This window comes from Leopardus geoffroyi, chromosome A3 (genome assembly GCF_018350155.1).
Source record: "Leopardus geoffroyi isolate Oge1 chromosome A3, O.geoffroyi_Oge1_pat1.0, whole genome shotgun sequence".
Taxonomy (NCBI): Eukaryota; Metazoa; Chordata; class Mammalia; order Carnivora; family Felidae; genus Leopardus; species Leopardus geoffroyi.
The window spans coordinates 54281409-54300455 of record NC_059336.1 but is presented as its reverse complement, the minus strand read 5'-3'; the positions used below and the strand labels follow the sequence as shown (position 1 = coordinate 54300455).

General features: G+C 48.5%; 1 protein-coding gene across 2 annotated transcripts in view; it reads right to left on the bottom strand.

The window, feature by feature from the left end:
• The window catches only part of UXS1 (UDP-glucuronate decarboxylase 1), a 96981-nt gene extending 82416 nt beyond the window's left edge, over positions 1-14565 (bottom strand). Inside the window, exon 1 of one of the 2 annotated variants that reach the window (XM_045445543.1) lies at positions 14300-14565. In XM_045445543.1, the coding sequence (XP_045301499.1) occupies positions 14300-14393 (94 nt within the window). In that variant the 5' untranslated portion in view covers positions 14394-14565. The remainder of the gene's footprint in view (positions 1-14299) is intronic. The other variant, XM_045445542.1, reaches the window with a different exon arrangement.
• Positions 14566-19047: the final 4482 nt, after the last annotated feature.

The window sequence follows — 19047 nt, the reverse complement described above, 5'->3', positions numbered from 1 at the left end:
TCTGTGCTGACAGCTTAGAGCCTGGAGCCTGCTTCAAATTCTGTGTCTCCCTCCCTCTCTGCCCCTCCCCCACTAGTGCTCTGTCTCTCTCAAAAATAAATAAACATTAAAAAAAAAAAAAGTTGCTATGTCGGGGCACCTGGGTAGCTCAGTCAATTAAGCATTCGACTCAGTTTCGGCTCAGGTCAAGATCTCACGGTTTGTGGGTTCAAGCCCCATGTTGGACTCTGTGCTGATAGCATGGAGCCTGCTTGGGATTCTCTCTCCCCCTCTCTCTCTCTCTCTGCTTCTTCCTGGCTCATGTGTGCTCTCTCTTAAAATAAATAAACATGTTTTTTTTTTTTAAAAAGTTGCTGTCAATAATATGTGTGCTACTGGATCTTTATGTAAAATACTAAAGAGAAACTTGATAGATGTAAACTCCACAAAAATAAAACCTACATGAAAAAAATTATAAAACTTTACTGAGGGCCAAAAAGAAAGATCTCATTGAAAATGAAGAGACATCACTACCTGTATGTGGGACATTTTACTATCCTAAAATTTGAAAGACTGATTTTATCATTGTACTTCATTCTGTTTTTCCACACTGAGTAAAGTACATTATTCTCCTATTTACGAATTATCTACTCTTATTTGTTTATTTATTTAGGTTGGGGGCAGAGGGCAGGGGCAGAGAATCCCAAGCAGGCCTCACGCTGTCAGCACAGAGACCAACTCGGGGCTCTGGGGCTCGATCTCACACATCGTGAGATCACGACCTGAGCAGAGACCAAGCGTCTTGACGCCTAAGTGACCGACCCACCCTGACGCCCCTTGAGGATGGTTTTAAGTTGGCCTTTTCATTTTGTATTTGAAGAGGTGGAGAAGGAAAGAAGGTGCAGGAGGGACTCAGGAGGGACATTTCAGACCACAGTGCCCACTGGAGTCATCTAGACCACAGCCACGTGTGCCACGCCCATGACCAATGCAATGATTCCCCACTGGTAGGTGGCCATCCATAGGGACAGAAGCCCATGGAATGGCTGTGTCCATAGGTCACCCAAACAGGCCTGGAAAATGCCAGCCTTCTACCCACGGCGTTAGTCAGGAATAGCACAGCCCCGGAGAACATGAGGAAAGCCCCTGACTAACATGAGGAAAGAGGTATATGCCAGATATAAAGAGGAGAAGCCAGATGAGGGGGTGAGTGTGGCGGGGGTGTCTGTGTGGGGCTGGGGGTGAGAGCTGGGAGAGAGGGAAAGAGACATGAGTAGGACAGGACAGACTGGGTGGGAGACTGGGGAGGAGGGTGGGAGAGGGGGTGAGGGGACAGGTGGGGAATGAGGAAGAGGGAGATGGAGAGGAAGAGAGGAAGCAGAAGGGAGTGGGCAGTGCAGGGAGTAGCAGGGACTGTAGGTGAGGTGGGTGTGTGAGAAAGGGGAGGTGGGAGTGTGGAAGGGGGGAGGGGAAGAATGGATAGGCAGACAAGGGGCAAGGGTGTTGGAGCACAAGGCGTGAGGTGGGCAGGTGCCTTAGAGGCCTCAGGAAGGTCCCGGTGCTCAGTGGTGGGGGACAGGGTAGGTGAGCCAGGCAGATGCAGGTACAAGACCCGCCACTCTGGCTCAGAAGGGCTGCGGGCCCTACAAACTCAGCACCCTGTCCTGGACAGGACGCTGCTGCTGGGACAGAGGAACAGGCCTTCCAACCACCCAAGCTGCATGGGCTTCAACGCAGACCAGCTGCCCAGCAGCCACCTGGACCCACAATGCTCATCAGCCAGGTTACAGTCGCAAAGAAGAGGGGGTGCTCCCAATGCAGGGCCAAACGGAGGACCAGAAGCCAGCCGATCACCCACTAGCAAGGACCAATGCCCAGGAGTAGGGTCCTCTACAAAACCTCCTGGCCCCTCCGCCTTGTAGGCACCCCACTGGGGCTGCTTCAGAGTAAAACATTGTTTCAGCACAAGTGTCTGTAAAAGTCTACAACTGAAGCTAAGAAATGGGGTTCCTTCAGGTCCCTCTACACCATGATGGAGTATCAGGCTAAGTGACGGGGCAGGTCATGTAATCACCCTATGTCTCATTTTCCCCATCTATAAAATGGGGAGATTATCCCCGCCTCCCTGCCAGACAGTAGCATTATCAAAGCAGGCCACTCCTCATGCTGCATTATAGCATGTGCACCAGGGGTGGGAGCAGGAAGTGGGGCGGGGGGGGGGGGGGTGGCTTTCATTAATTTGAGAGCCTGGGACAGGAATTATGTCTTTTAAATAATTAAGATGCACTGGGAATAAGGAGATCAAGGAATTAGAATAAGATTCTATCCAAAAACAAAACAAAACAAAACAAAAAAACTAAAAGGAAGAACAGACCTAAGATCCTGATGTAGCTACGTGCAACTTATGTGGAGAACCACTGTTCGTGGCCCTTATCGTTCACAGCTAGTAACCATTTCCCAAGGATTGTCACTGCCCCTGACAGTGTCAGATTAATGGGATTCTTTCATTTGACTCCAATGGAGCCATCCTAACCCTCAGTCTTCTGTTGCTGGTATAACATGGCCGTCTGCTCACATCTTTCAAAATAAATAAACGAAACTCAGATCCCTTACATTACATATGTCAACAGAATTCTAAATTAGAAACAGCATGTCTGTTTTCAGAAAAACTATAAAAATGTTCAAAGATACTAACAATAAAATTCCAAGGTCTCACCACCCTAACAAAATTGTTTTCACTTTCCAAGACGTTCAGACCCTTTCTGAAAAAGACTATGATAAAGCAGTCCAAGCGTTTGCTACTGATACTTTACAGCACGTAACTTATTTTGGTTAGAAACATAGAAAGCTTAACCAGAAACTCAAAGAAACTAATGGATTAACTTGATGTTCACCCTTACTCTTCAAAGGGGTTCCTCAGTCCACCCCCTGGGGAGCACCCACTTGCCCGCTGTCACTGCCCTTCCTGAGCAAGGACAGTCCCTCCCCACAGGTCACTTTCTCACACCTACACCTGGAGACATCTTTTCTCCCAGGTGGCTCATCAACTGAAGCTATCATCTCTTTAAAGAAATTCTTTCAATTCCTCATAATGCTTTTTAAAAAGTACTATTACCTGGGGCATCTGGGTGGCTCTATCGGTTGAGCATCAGACTTCTGCTCAGGTCATGATCTTGCAGCTCGTGAGTTCGAGCCCCGCGTCGGGCTTTGTGCTGACAGCTCGGAGCCTGGAGCCTGCTTTGGATTCTGTGCCTCCCTCTCTCTCTGCCCCTCCCCCGCTCAAGCTTTGTCTCTGTCTCTCTAAAAAATAAATAAACATTAAAAAGTACTACTACCTGCAAGGTAGTAAGAGAACATAGTATTCCAATTTTATAAGTGCGTAAAAATGGAACAACAGGGTTAGGTGACTGTCTCCAAGCCAAACTATGAGCCTGACAAGAGCAAGTGAAACTACCCTTCTCTGTGGGAGGAATCACTCCTCCCACATGGATCTTTCAGGAACTCCTAAGACCCAAGACATCTGTAGAACATACAGCAAGGGGGGAAAAAAGTGAAGCAGGCATTAATGTGGATTCAAGGCACATGGAGAATCTGGTAACAGGCCCTGCCTGTTAAACATCCATTCGTGAAAGCTCTTCGACATCACAACAACCACGCTCTGGGTTTCCTGGCTTACACAGCAGTACCACACAGCAGGCCTACAACCCACCAGCACATCTACACAAGGTCCGGGATGCACACAGCAGACTGCGACATCCCGGCTAGACAGGCTGCCCCCAAACGCAAAACTGATTCCACGTGACCCTGCCCTAATGCTTGAAAATTCAGGGTATGTTCACCAAAATCTCTTATCTTCTTGCGCCGTATGAATTTTGATCAAATGTTAACTCGTCTCACTGAATAAAGATTATGCTGGGGACAGACTTCAAATGCTGCCTTTAAGGGCCTGAAGGACTCCTGCTCCTTGCACCCTATCTCCTCCTCCAATGCCATGGTCATGCTGGCATCTTTGCCTTCAACCCTACCGTCCAAATCTTATCCCTCCTCTAAGTAGCAACCCCTGGACCTTGAGAGCATCTCCATTCCTTCATAGTCTCTGGTCTCATTTCTCTCAAGGAATACCTTGACCAGTTTCTTAAGAACAATGTGGGGAAAATAGAACTGTTGGAAACAAAGATTCCCAGGTCCAATCTGTTTGTGCCGTCAGAACACCTCTGACACCAAATGTGTGGATTTTTTTTTTCCCTCCACACTAACAACCTATTCTCCAACTCTCTGGACACTAACTGTATGGGTGTCCAACAATTCCAATTCATTCTGACACTAACAATCTAGAATTAGGACAGACCCCAGTTAGGGTCTCAATCCCACAAGACGGCCCCCACTTCAGATGGCAATCACAAGTCCCTATCCTGATGAAGTGGCTATAAATCAAGGGCTCCTATGACCCCATACCTGGGTTTGATCATTTCCTAGAATGGCTCCCAGAATTCAGGAAAACAGTTTACTTACATGCACTGGTTCATTATAAAGGATACAACCCAGAAACAGCCACGTGAAAGAGATGTACACGGCAAGGCAGGGTGACAGGACTGGAGCTCCCACAGCCTTCCAGTACCTCCTTGCATTCAACAACCGGGGAGTTCAACAAATCCCACTGTTCAAGTTTTTGTAGCGCTCTATCTCCAGCACCCCATTCTCTTCCTGGAGGACGCTGGGTGGGGCCGGAGTGCCAACCCTCTAAGCACATGGCTGGTCCTTCTCATGACTGGCCCACCATGGCTACCTAGGGACCCACCCTAAGTCGCCTCGTTGGCATCAACTCAGGTGTGATCAAAGAGAGGCTCTCATGAATAACAAAAGACACTCCCATCGCTCAGGAAATCTCAAGGGTTTTAGGAGCTTTGTGCCAAGAATAGGAGACAAAGACCAAATATACTTTCCCCCCTACCACACCAGGCATGAGAAAATAGTCGCCATTCACTTCACAGAGGACAGTTAACATACATAGAGAGAGATCTTGAGAGATCAGTGGAAAAGAAGGATGCCTGGCTGGCTCAGTCAGGGGAGGATAAGACTCTTGATCTTAGGGTCATGAGTTCAAGCCCCATGTTGGGTGTGAAGCCTACATAAATAAATAAGCGCAAAAGAGAACCAACAACTCAATAGAAAAATGAGCAAACCCATAAACAGTTCTCAGAAATACATACATACATATATATATATATATATACATATAAATATAAATAGTCCTTAAACATTTCAAAAGCAGCTTCATGACACAATAAAAGAAATGCAAATTAAAACAAGGAGATGCCATTTTCAGGCTGGTGACAAGTCAAACGTTTGCCAGCAGCCTCGGCTGGGGAGGCTGAGAGTAGACGGCTGCTCACAACCCCTGGTGACAGCATGTGCACATGTCTATTCACTGCAGCAGTATTTGCGACAGCAGCATTTTGGAGATAAACGCCTTCCATAGGAGACTGGTGCGTGCACGCAGGAGTACTATGCAGCTGCACAACAGCACAGGGGCGGCTGTGTGCCCCCACACGGAGCCCTCGCTCTCCAGGAAAGGGAGGCAAACAGTCTACACAGGATGCTACCTGCTCAGTAAAAACGGATAGCAAGGGCATGCATACACGTGGACTAAATGCTGACATTTGTAATAAGATGGGTAAAACAAACCAGAAGTGTGCAGAAGGCTCGAGATTGCCCCCAAATCATCCAATGTTTCATGTAGTTCGACTCAGAACCATGTACATGGCTGAAATACTTTAGTAAAAAGAAGAAAGTTGGTCGCAAACCAAAGCATGACCCTAACTTGTTTCAGCATTTAAAAAAAATGATCGCAAGTAGCTTCTGAACACAATACTCTAACTGCACATCCTCAGTAGGACATATTCTGAGGACAAAAAGAACTCCAAAGAAATCCTGAATTTCGCCAAGTTTGTTACTGGCAGTGGTACTGACGTAGCAATTCTGAAACTGTTCTGTCTGTATGGTAGTAGAGAGCTGATGACTTTTTTACTGATGCTAGAAATGAGATTTTCACAGTGGGAAAAAGGAGACAGCAATATGGAATGGGGGAAGGTAAGGAAGATAAAGTACGCATGCTTCCCGGCTCCGTTCCCTACAAACCCTGGGAGCAAGGACACCTCAATGGCAATATGCACAACCAGGGCCCAGGCTCTGATTCCGAAACAACATTCTCCAGTGAGAGAAAGCAGGGATCCTTGGAGAAATGGCTAATTCCAGGACTGGGGCAGGGAAAGATGAGCCCAGAACATCTGGAGATCAAGGTAGTGCTCAAAGACTCTGAGTCCACAGTGGTATTATTTTTAAACAGGAGCGGTGAACTGATTGGTGACCCCCCAAAATATGTCCACATTCTAATCCCTAGAACCTTGACTATGACCTTACTTGGAAAAGGATGCTTTGCAGGTGTAATTAAGGATCTTGAGACCAAAAGATGACCCTAGATTATTCAGTTGGGCCCTAAATCCAGCACCATGTGTCCTCATAGGGGACCCAGGGGAGATGTGACAGCAAGAGGCGGCAACGTGACCACCCACAGAGGAAGATGGTAGGGATGCATCCACACGCCAAAACATCTGGAGCCTCAACGGAGACTTCGGAGGGAGAGGAGCCTTGTCAGCACCTCGATTTCAGACATCTGGCCTCTGAACGGTGAGAGAATAAATTTCTCTTGTTTGAAAACCACCTTGTTTGTGGCAACATTACAACAGGCACAGGAAATTACTACAGAAAGTGAGAGAAGATAGAGGGAGGCAAGTTCTTTTCAGAAGAATGCAAGTTAATAAACTCAAGAAAAGCAGGGGCGCCTGGGTGGCTCAGTCAGTTAAGCATCCGACTCTGGCTCAGGTCAGATCTAACAGTTCGTGGGTTAGAGCCTTGTGTTGAGCCTCGCATCGGGCTCCTGCTCGGAGCCTGGAGCCTGCTTCAGATTCTGTGTATGTCTCTCTTCTCTGCCCCTCCCCCGCTTGTGCACGCGCGCGCTCTCTCTCTCTGTCTCTCAAAAATAAATAAACATTAAAAAATAAAATAAACTCAAGAAAAGCAGCATTTTGGATTTCCCAGTGTGAAAACTGATCTAGGCGAGGACTGCCAATGGGCACTGAATGCACTCGCTGGACGAGAAGCCACTCCATCTCTGAGAACCACCTCTGGGACTTTGTACCAGGAAAAGGCACCTTGCACCTTTAATATGAAACGCGGCGATGGCCAACCCTTCCAGGCATCAAACGTGTCATCAACAGTGGGGCAACCCTGATAGAAGGCAAATCATCAAGCACGATTATAAAAATGTTCAGCTGACTTTAATTATAAGGAAGCAATCAGACAAATCACATCGCAGAATGTGAGATGTTTTACAGGACAACTGGCCTGGGCTTTTTTTTTAAAGGTACATGTTATTAAAAAAAAAAAAAAAATTAGAGATGTAACAGCCAAATGCAACATATAAACCTTAACTGATCCTAGAGTTTAAAAAAAAAAAGGTGGGGGAGGGTGGGGAGCACCTGGGTGGCTCAGTCTGTTAAGCATCCGACTTCAGCTCAGGTCATGACCTGATGGTTCGTGAGTTCGAGCCCCACATCGGGCTCTGTGCTGACAGCTCAGAGCCTGGAGCCTGCTTCCGATTCTGTGTCTCCCTCTCTCTCTGCCTCCCCTCATCAAAAATGAATAAACATTAAGATTTTTTTTTTTTTAAAGGCTATCAAAGACATTGATGGTACAACTGGGGGAAACTCAAACATGGACTGTCCACTAGACAGTATTATTTATGTTAATTTTTAGAGCGTGTAATGGTGATGACATTATACAGGAGATGCCTTTAGTTCTAGGAGATCTACGTGAAAGTATTTAAAGGTGGGGTAACTTTCAAATATTTCAACACAAAGATGTACACGTTAACAACAGAGAAAAAGAACAAATGTGGAAACAAAGAACAGCTGGTAAATCTAGGCAGAGGAGTATTTGCCTGTTTGCTGAATTAGTCTTTCATTAGGAATAAGAGAAAACAGGTGTGTAAATTATTAAACTAAAATGCTGAGGGCTCAAAACAACTTTGAGGTGCCCCTCCCAACCCCCAAGGAATGGATTCCCAGGGTCTCAAGGATCCTGGGAACCTGCACTTCACCAGCGCTGGCTGATCCTCATGCTCAGGTAAGTCTGGAACCAGCACCTGTGCTATTTGCTTTGTTTCCCCACCCCCCCCCCTTTCCTCCCTGGAGGCATCTGGCATCAGGATGCTAACTCCCTGTGTCTCCCTGGCAGCAGGCCGGTGGATGTTTACCGAGTGAATTCGAGGGACAGTCCCTAGTCACGCGGGGCTGATCAGATTAAGGGCAAAGCTGTTCTAACGAAAGCCTGAATCCGACAAGTTTGCAGTCTGTTTCCATAAATGCAAAGCAAACACACATAAACCGCGCTTTTATATGGTTTTCAGTGTTTCATTTCGAAGCTTTTTCTCTTCAGTGGGGTGCAAGCGACAGGACTGAAGGGTGCCATGGCTGCAGTGTCATTACCACAAGATCCCTGATATGCCAAAACTTAAATGAGGATGACAGGGTATCACAACTCTAGCTTTCAAGCTAGAGGGTGAAAGTAATGGCTCCTGAAATCACTACAGCAGAAAGGAGACTTCTTTTTCATTCTTGTTTAAGGTCTGGGCCTGGGGAGGTGGGAAAAGGGGAACACAATGCAGCTAGAAGGCATGAGGAGGATGAGGCAAAGTCAAGAGAACACCTGGGACAGACAGTGGGGAGGCCCAGCCGCACCCGGCAGAGTCAGGAATGGTCTTGCCTTGTGCCTCTGGAAATGGGGTGACAAGTCCACCGAGACAGGGGTTCTGGCTTTCAAATGTGTGCAAACAGCAGCATGACTGGCAGCTGTACTCCCCGCCCGGCAGCAGATGGGCAGTCCATTCTCTGGAAGGGGGTCTCAGACTGGGGAGCCCCAGGTCCACCTGGGACGATGATCACGGTACCGCTCAGACCTGAAGTCCTGTCCCCACGGGGGCTCCAGGATGCGGCAGCCAGGCCTCCTCGTCCAGCAGACAGCTGGCAGAGCCTGGGCACCAGGGCTCAGAGAACAGACCTACAGCACTCTCTCAAATAGGAGTGGACAACCTAGGGCCACCAGAAGGCCAACGAAAGCCTCCAAGAAGAAAAGTGGGAAGGGACCAGGAGGGAAGAGATTCTTTAGTGAGAATGAAAAATAAACAAAACTACCATGAAAAGAATACAGCCATGAAATAAAGGCCACTGCTTTTGTTTGTTTCTGGTTTTTTTTAATCCAGAGAAAAAAGAACTCATATTAATGAAAAATGATAGCAAAAATAAATTTTTTAAAAAATCATTAGAAGCTTTAAAATGTAAAGTAGGGGCACCTGGGTGGCTCAGTCGGTTAAGCAACCAACTGTGGCTCAGGTCATGATCTCATGATCAGTGAGTTCGAGCCCTGTGTCTATGCTGACAGCTCGGAGCCTGGAGTCTGCTTCGGATCCTGTGTCTCCCTCTCTCTGCCCTTCCCCCACTCATGCTCACTCTCTCAAAAATAAATATTAAAAAAAATTTTTTTTAAATATATAAAGAAGTTTCTAGAAAGTAGAGCAAAACTTTTAAAGAGTGGACAGGCCGCCTGGGTGGCTCAGTTGGTTAAGTATCCAACTTTTGGTTTCAGTCATGATCTCACAGTTCGTGAGTTGGAGCCCTGCATCAGGCTCTGCGCTGTCAATGCAGAGCCTGCTTGGGATTCTCTCTCTCCCTCTCTCTCTGACCCTCCTCCACTTGTACTCTCTCTCTCTCAAAATAAGTAAACTTAAAAAAAAAATTTTTTAAGGGGAGACAATAGGAAATAAAAGGACTAGAGCAGGTAACACTACATCAGCATAAGATTCAGAGAGAGAAAACAGAGAATGAGGAGGTGAAACAAAGAATAATTTAAGAAAATCCCAGAACTGAAAAGTAAGAGTTTCTTGGGTTGCAAGGACACAGAGGACCCAGTGCATGGGGCACAGGTGCTATGTGCACCTCCCACATCAGGGGACAGGTGCGTCAGGGCAGGCTCTGCTGAGCTGCAGCAATGAGCGAGCCCAGACCCTATGAGGCTTAAAAACGAAGATGTATTATTCAAGTTTGTGTCACTCTAAGGAAGGGGTGGGGGTAGGGGGGGTGGGGGTAGGCTCTTCACTGAGCACCATCACCTTGAATGATGTCAGTCATCAACCCAGAGGGGAAGAAACATGTTTAACTAATCGCTGGGCCCAGAACTGAAGCAGGGCATCCCCCTCGGCTCCTGGGCATGCTGACTGCATAAGGCCACAAAGCTCTGGGAGAGAGGAAAGGCCAGGCAGCAGAGAGCTGGAAACGTGTGGTCTACAATGACCTTTGTGAGCAAAAAGAAGATCCTGACACCTTCCAGAAAGAAAACACAAGCCCCACAAAAGGCACTGACCTGACACAACTGGTCTACGGTAGAAGCCAGAAAGTAATGCAATAATCCCTGAAGAGTTCTGAAGGAATCTTCGTCTAGAATTCTACATCATCAATCTACCAATTAAACGTGAAGACATTTATCACATGTCTCAAAATTCTCCTCCAATGCACATTCAAGTGAAATAATAGCGAAATAAGCAAGAGGAAGTCAGGGAATAAGACATCTGTAATGGGCAGAGCAGGTCTGAAGGCTGTGGGGGCCATTCTTCAGGAAGGTGCCCCATCAAGAGGTCCTGATGCTTCTGAACATCTTAGGGCAACTGACAAAACATGTGGAATTGAATCAGAAGTAGTAGACAGAGAGGGGAAAAAAAAAAAGAAAGAAAGAAAAAGAAAAAGCCATTTATTAGCTCCAGCGAAAACAAAAGTCATGCACAACACAGCTCACTAACAAGAAGAATAGCATTTAGTCATACACATATACACTAAATGCTGATCTCAAAATTACACCACATCTACATGGGGGATGGTGAACACAGGGGAAGCAGGGAGGTAAGAAAATAATCATCTTGCAAAGGATAAAGTCACTAGGTAATACCTACAAATGAAAAATCAACAAGCATATGATTCTATGGCACAAAGATAACACCAAAAACAATCAGCTAAGGGAAGCGCTTGCCTCCCGGCAGGGGAAAATAGTGGCAGGGACTCTGTTTTGCCTAACAAACCCTGAAGACTCTACTTGACTTTTCAAACTATGTGCATGTTAAAGAAACACTAAAGGTAATTCCAGCTGAGCCTCTACCTGGGGAGCTACCTACCTAGTAGGTTGGCAAGATTTTCAATCAGACCTCTGAGCTCTTCAGTACTCCATGGGCTGAAACACTGAAGATAGAAGCCCTGTTCTCAAGGACTGGGAATTTTACTGAGAAGAAAACACACGCATGGGAAAGACCTTTAGTGCAGTGCAAGGTGTACATGGGCTGACTCCCCTAGGCATGGTCCAGAAGAGTTCAGATGCACGAAGGGCGACTCCGGCCCAAGTAGGCAAAAAAAACAGCCCTTTGGGAAAGATCCAAGTGCAATGAGAAAGACTGGCAGAACTTGAGAGAGGAGCAGACAGTGCACTTCCAGAAAGGGAACTGGCTAGCTGTGAGGCTGTGTTAAGTGGGAGTATGGACAGTTTTTTCAAAGAGATTTCACTCTTAACAGGGAGGGCAAGATTGTCGGTAAGACTCCCTGCTGACTTACATTCTCAGTATCCTTGGACACCACCTATCAGGAGCCCTGTAACGTTTTTCTGGCAGTGTCTCAGATGTACCATCCCTGCTCATTAGTAACACTGCTCCACCCTGTTCTTGAGCCCCTCATAACTAAAATCAGATTTTATAAGCTGGCACCAGGCCTCTCCCAAGCCGGCCAGCTCTCGGCCCCTGTCTGGTCAGCCTCATCACTGTACCATTTTCACGCTCCAAAAACACTATCTTTCTTTGCATTCCTACAGCCCTTGGCTGCCACAGGACCTCTGCACATGCTGGTCCTCCTGGAACACATTCCCCCCTAAGCCTCCCTATTCTACACATCATTCAATTCTCAGCTCAAGCCTCAATTCTCACAGAAACAAATGTCCCTGATCACCCTAATTCAGGAGTCCCATGCATGATCTCTCATGCATTCCTTTCCTTTATACCAGTTTGTAATTCAGCCCTCATCGAGGTGGTTATCTCATTCTTGGCCACCTTACCTCTAGACCAGTGGTCCCCTGACCATAGCAACAACTTCCCAGGTGACGCTATTACAAATACACAACCCAGACCTACTCAATCAAAACCCTGAGGTGGGAGGCAAAAATCTGTGTTTTGAAACCCTCCAGGTGATTCTGATATACTCCCCCAGTTTGAGAACCACTGCTCTAGGCACCAAGATGGCACTTCCTCAGTGTCCCCCAGCACCATTCACAGTAACAGACAAGGGAAAAGACTTGGCAGGATTTCCTGGTTGAATGAATGCTGAAAAACTTCCCAGGGCTCCCTAAATCTCCCTTTATTAATTCTAATCACGATGGAGCACCTGGGTGCCTCAGTTGGTTGAGCGTCTGACTTCAGCTCAGGTCATGATCTAATGGTTCATGAGGTCGAGCCCTGCATGGGGCTCTGTGCTGACAGCTCCAGCTCAGAGCCTGGAGCCTGCTTCAGATTCTGTCTCTCCTTCTCTCTCTGCCCCTCCCCCACTCACATTCTGTCTCTCTCTCTCTCTCTCTCAAAAATAAAACATCAAAAAAAATTTAATTCTAAACACCTCTGTCCAACCTAGATCAACACTGAACCGTCTGCAGACCTGGGTTCTACCCCCAGCTCCCTGGCCTTTCTAGGTCCAAAACTTGGCTCTCTATAGTTTGTCATCTGTATAATCATCTATAAATGTTCCTAATTCCTCTTGGTCTAAATTTTCCCACCTCTAAAATGGGAATGACCATAGTATTTCCCAAGATTGTTGAGATAATTAAATAAGCCAATGAGACTCATGCCTGCACACATATGTAAACACTCAGCAAATTTAGGTGCTATTATTATTTCATAACAATAATTATGCAATTTTAAGTGATCTTTCCCCTGGGTCTCAGCTTTCTTGCTCAAGATTGACCACATTTCACTTAAGAGCTCTTTCTCCCTTTCAAACTACTCCCATCTAACACCCAACCCGGCATGAAACTCTGCCTAGGATCCAAAAGCCCTGCTTGAGGTTTCTCTGCTCCACCTCCTGGAACAGCTGGGCTATGCTGGACAATCTGGGTCTTAATAACACATGTCCTCCTAGAGCTCAACTGAAGTCACTTTCCCAAGTCCCCTCTCATCTCGGGAACCAGATCTTGGTAATTCAACCAGTTAGCAGGTTGTTTCATTTAAGAGCATGTCTGTGTGGTGACTAGGATTCAAAGGGAGCTTACACTGTAAGCTATTTCTAGTCCAACTGTGGTCTTTGGTAAAGTATTAATAGCAACAGTTATAATATATGCTCATCGAAAAGATCTTAACATAAAAGGGGGGGGAGGGTTCTGCCTCTTAGAAAACACAGGGTCCACCACCTGCCTGCGAAGTGCCCCTCCTGCCCTGTCTCAGGCAGAGGCCGGGAGTCAGGATAGACACGAGGACCTTACATAGCAAAGCACCGCCCCGGGTCTGCGGGAGCTGCGCCTCCCCACTGGGCCGATCCGCCGCGCCCCGGGTACCCTGCGCACCCGGACATCTGGGCGCGGCCGAGGGCCGGCGGGGATCAGCAACACTTGGCTCCCCAATAGTTAAATGCTGAGTAATTTTCCTGCGGAGCAAACAGTCGGAGCGGGGGCTCTGCCAACGGCAACAGTATTTTTATCCTACTTAACCAACACGGCGGCGCGGCCACGACTGTCCCCAGGGTGTCCCCGCGCGGCACGCTCGGGAATCGCCTGCCGGACCCTCGCCGGCTGTCGGGACGACGTGGACGGGAGTCCCACGCGTCGGGGCGGGGGGACTGGGACACCGGGCTGGGGCCTCGGCTGGCGCCTCGGCCGTGCCGGGCCCGGCAGTCCCAGAGCTCCGGGGCAAGGACCCTCCGCCGGACCGCCAGATCTCCGCGCCGGGGCCTAAGCGCTCGAAGGTTTGCGCCCAAGTTGGCCAGCTGCTTTGCCGCAAGAGCGGAGAAGGGGAAACGGGTCCTCGCAGCCCCCGAAAAGGAGTGAAAGCAGGGAGCTTAGGTCCCGCCCGGTACGCGGCGGGAGACCGGGCAGCAGGGCCACCCTGCCCACAGCCCCCCGACCCCCGGCCCCGCTGCCGCGGCGTCCGGGAATGAATGGGGCTCCCCGCCGGCCGCGGGCGCGAACTCACAGGCTACGTAGGCGAGCAGCGCGATGCCCAACAGCAGCTTCATCCTCCTGCGGTTGACGGCAGACACGAGGCGCAACAGCGCCTTGCTCACCATACCCGGGAGCCGCGCCGGTCCAGGGCCCTTGCCGCGCGGGGGCCCGCCTGCTGCACAATGCGCGGCGGCGGGGACGGCGGCGGCGGCGGCGGCGGCAGCAGCGGCGGCGGCCGGGGAGAGCCCCGCCTCCTGCCTCCGGCCCGCGCGGTCCCGCCCCCGCGTGCCGGGTTTCCTGCTGGCGGGGCCACCGCGCATGCGCCACTCCGCCCTCGCCCCGCCTCCTCCTTCGCCCTCCCAACACGCAGCCCCTCCGCCTGCTCTCCCCGCAGGCGCAATTGCGCCTCTGCTCAGTTTTCGAAGAATGTGGCCGCGAGCCGAAGGCGGGGCGGGCGCGGCGCATGCGCGTACCGGCGTGTTTTCCCCCTGCCGGAGTGCTGCTGGCGCGCTGTACCGAAGAGGTACGTCCCCGACCCGAGGGCGGGACCGCGGTCGCAGTTTCCGAACCCGGCCCAGGGGGTGGCACGCTGTGGGCATTCATATGTGGCGATCAAAAGAAATATTTATGCTAAATTTGGCCATGTCTTTGAAGTTCTTTGAACGCCTCTTTCAGAAAGTTGACTAATTCTGTGGACTGTTGTGTTGACTTCGTTAGGAGCAGCAGCGAAAATTATTAATCCTCTAAACACTGCTAAAGTGAAAACCCGATGCCTTTTTTCTCTGCTGTGATCGACTGGGATGTCTTTCTTCTTAAAATATTTTGTTATTATTGTGAAAACGTAATGCTGGTGATATAGAATTAGGACAAACCGGGAAAAGGAAAGGGTGAAGCCACGCTTTGTCTCTGCCTAGAGAAAAACGTGTCATCACATGTGTTTCATTCCAAGCTTTTTGTTGAGTGCATATACTGTAAAGTAGTTATGGAAGTGAATTGCGGTGGTGTACCGATTGTGTGTGTGGTGGCTGAACGTATTTATTCCGTAGGCATTTATTGAATGCCTGCTGCAAACAAGGAGGTGTGTCAGAGGATACATGGACACCAGAAGCTCGTCATCGGAGCCACAGAAAGCTGGTCCCAGTAGAAAAGAAAAGATGGTACACATAGGTCTGTGATGCCTAGTCAAGTGAGACCCCAGAAAATGTTGGGGTACTGGCTAAAAGTGCTGATCAGCCACAGAGAGAAGTCAGAGGAGCCAGCAGCATCCCTGGAGTGCCAGGCCGTTTTGCCAAAATCAAACACTTTGTGTTAGCTTTATTAGAAACCTCCAAGAAAAATAAACAAGTAGCAATAAATCAAAGCAGCAATATGTTACAGCCTTAAACTACACAGCCCAAATGCTGTGTGTGATTGTATGATTCTAAAAACAACCTCCCCCCAAACCTGGTCTCCCCAGTAACTTGCTGAGAATCACTGAATGGGAGGAAACATGCCGAGGGGTTTTGCCCTAGGAAGAGCCACCCTCCAATCATGCCGCCCACAAACGGAGTGGCCTACTTTCAAGAAGCCCCATCCCAGTCTCTGAAGTATCAAAGGAGGCTGCCAAGTGACATTTCCTTCGCTTCCTTTGGAGGCAGAGACAGCCCTGCCTTGGGAGCCAGAAGCCTAGGTTCCCACAGTGGCAGGGCTTCCAGAGCCCAGCTGTGAGCCTGAAACAAACCACTTTTTGCCTGTGAGGCTTAGTTTACCTCTCATTAACATTTTGGGTTTGGGTTAGTTCTATACTTGTTGCACAAAAGTGCCTAGAGCAGGTAGAGCTTTGGGCTTTTCTGATTCTAATATTTTTATAGATTAAAGGTGAGGAGCAGAGATGTGAGAAAAGATTTTTGTTGACACTTGTCCTACTGGGAAAATCAGATTGAAGCTGTAAGCAGATTTCAAGCACATTCGGTTATCGGCAGGATGTCGTTGATAGGTATCTATCAATTCAGACGGGACAGAAATTGTGAAATACATGCTATTTCTATACAACAGTGTGTAATTGCATTCCTAGTCGAGCGTCTCTTCTGCCACCACGCACCAATGCCAGTGCTCCATTGCTCCTGCCCCACTGGAGTAAATACATGGAAATGCCATCAGCAGCTGTAGGTAAAATTCTGCTGCTGTTGTTATTACCACCAAGAAGGCTGTTAGTGGCCCAGGATCCCGATTTCCAGCTCCACCGAAGCCAGAATTGGGGCGTAGGCAGTAGTACACGTTGTGCCCAGTGGAGGTGGGAAGGCACAGGGGGAAGGGGATGCCAAAGAGGCCCTCTAAGCTCATCAGGGAAACCGCGGGCTTAGGTCTGTCCTTCCCTGTGCTCCTCTTCTCTGTTTTCTCTGGTCTTTTTCCAACTGGCTCACCTCCACTTCCTCCAACAGGTCCGGGCTCACGTCCCCAACCCCTACCCCGTCCTTGCTATCAGTTACTTCATTCTTTCAATGGATATGTTAACAAGAATATTTTTGAGCAATTACTAGTTACAAGGGGTGATTAAAAACTGAATCATAATATGGCTCTTCTCCTAGAGTGCTAAAAATCCTAAGAAGGGTAGGAAACTGCACTTATTAAAGCTTCTACCACGTGCCAGGGACTATTACGCGGGATGTTTTGACATGTTGCCTCATGTAATTTTTTTTTAAATGTCTATTTATTTTTGAGAGACAGAGAGAGACGGTGTGTGCATGCACCACTGGTGGAGGAGCAGAGAGAAAGAGACAGAGAGAGAGAGAGTGAGAGAGAGCGAATTCCAAGCAGGCTCTGTGCTGTCAGCACAGAGCCCGCCGTGGGGCTTGAACTCATGAACTCTGAGATCATGACCTGAGCTGAAATCAAGAGTCAGAGGCTCAATCGGCTGAGCCAACCAGGCACTCTGCTTCTTTTAACAGCTCTGTGGTATAGGGTCACTGCTGCTGCTGCTGTGTTTAACAGAGGAGGGACTGAAACCCCCGGGGCTGGGATTTTAGCTCATGCCTTTGCGCTACTTAAGGATGCTTTTCTGCAGGAGGGTGAAGAGGTGTGCAGAAACAACTGTAATTCATGGTAGAAAGCGGTGAGTGCTGTGGGACGGACTCCATGGATGGCTAAGGAATTTCACAAGACAGAGACACTGCTTCCGGGTACTGTGGTACACGCTCACCAAAGCGGAGTGGCCGCAGAAATGAGCAGTTGCTCTGAATCAGGGCTTCTTCTTTTTCTTTTTCTTTTTCTTTTTCTTTTTTTTTTCTTTTTCTTTTTTTTTTCTTTTTCTTTTTTTTTTTTTTTCCGTTTAACCCACACACTTCGGCTTCCAGGTGAGAATAGTGAGAGGAACATTTGGCAGAGCAGGAGCTATGTGAGCAGAATTTGAAAGCATGGGGAAGATTTTTACTCACACACGTTGGGCAGGGGTTTCCCTCAGGAAATAGCCAGGGCGGGGACACTGGGGAAGGAAAGGATACCATAGGGCGTAGTGGGGATGCTTGTTTGGCTGGAGGAGCAGGAATTGAGAGGAGAAGGTATACATGTTGGAAAGGAAAGATTCTGGAAGACCTTGAGGGTTGGTACAAACCAAGAGTCGGTCCGGTCCTGGTCAAGGGTCACTTTCTTTGCTAGCTACTTACCAGTTGCCTCAGTCTCCATCTGTGCTTGTTCTGCTGGGGCTGGGAGTCCATACACTGCATAATCCAGCTGCTGGTAGGTCCTGCCAGTGGGAGGCCCCGGTGGGAGACCAGCAGGACAAAGAGACATCTGCTTCTGGCTCTTCCAATGTGGCCATGGCTAGCGGTTGCCGGCCGTTGCTAGCATTTGCTAGCGAAGGTGGGTGATTCCGGACCCCAGCCGTCCCGAGCCAGGCAACATCTTGTCAGAGAATCAAGGCCTCTCTTCTGGGCTGCTCCAGGGCTGACCACCCGTGGGTATTCACTGCTTCTCATCTCTGGGTATCACTCCATTCTTTCTTGTTCTTTCAGAATTCCTCTCCTTTGTCTTCTTAGGCCTTCCAACAGCTTTGTAACCGATCTCCTGCATTAAAGTCCTTATGTTTGAAATACTTACGGTAGTTTTCCCGACTAGATGTTGGCTGATACATCTTCTGGTAAGATATTTGAGAAAGAAGACTCTCAGCTTTACTCTGGAGTTGCCTGTCATGAAGCTTCTCCTCCATGCCACTCCAGCTGTCTCACAGGTCACTGCTGTTTTCCTTCACTGGAGTCCCTCCGTAAAGGACATTACGTCCACGGATCTCAGAAGAGGGACAAATGGGAGGTAGGTCTCTGTACTCAGTCTCTTTGTTTCCTGCCCCAATGTCACATCAGAATGAATGAGTGTACTGTACCTTCCATCAGGCTTGGGGACACAGGAGGGTTTAATATGCCAGCCACCTAAATAGTCTGAAATTGTATATCTAACATTCCCATCCCTATGAGTCTGTAAAAAAATTTTTTTAATGTTTATTCATTTTTGAGAGGCGGAGAGAGAGTGTGAGCAGGGGAGGGATAGAGAGAGAGGGAGACACAGAATCTGAAGCAGGCTCCAGGCTCTGAGCTGTCAGCACAGAGCCCAACGCAGGGCTCGAACCCATGAGCCATGAGATCGTGACCTGAGCTGAAGTCAGCTGCTCAACCAACTAAGCCACCCAGGCCCCCCGCCAATGAGTCTTTTCTTTTTAAAGTGTATTTATTTTGAGAGAGAGAGAGAGAGAGCAAAGGCAGGGGAGGTCCAGAGAGAAGGAGAGACAGAATCCCAAGCAGGCTCTGCACC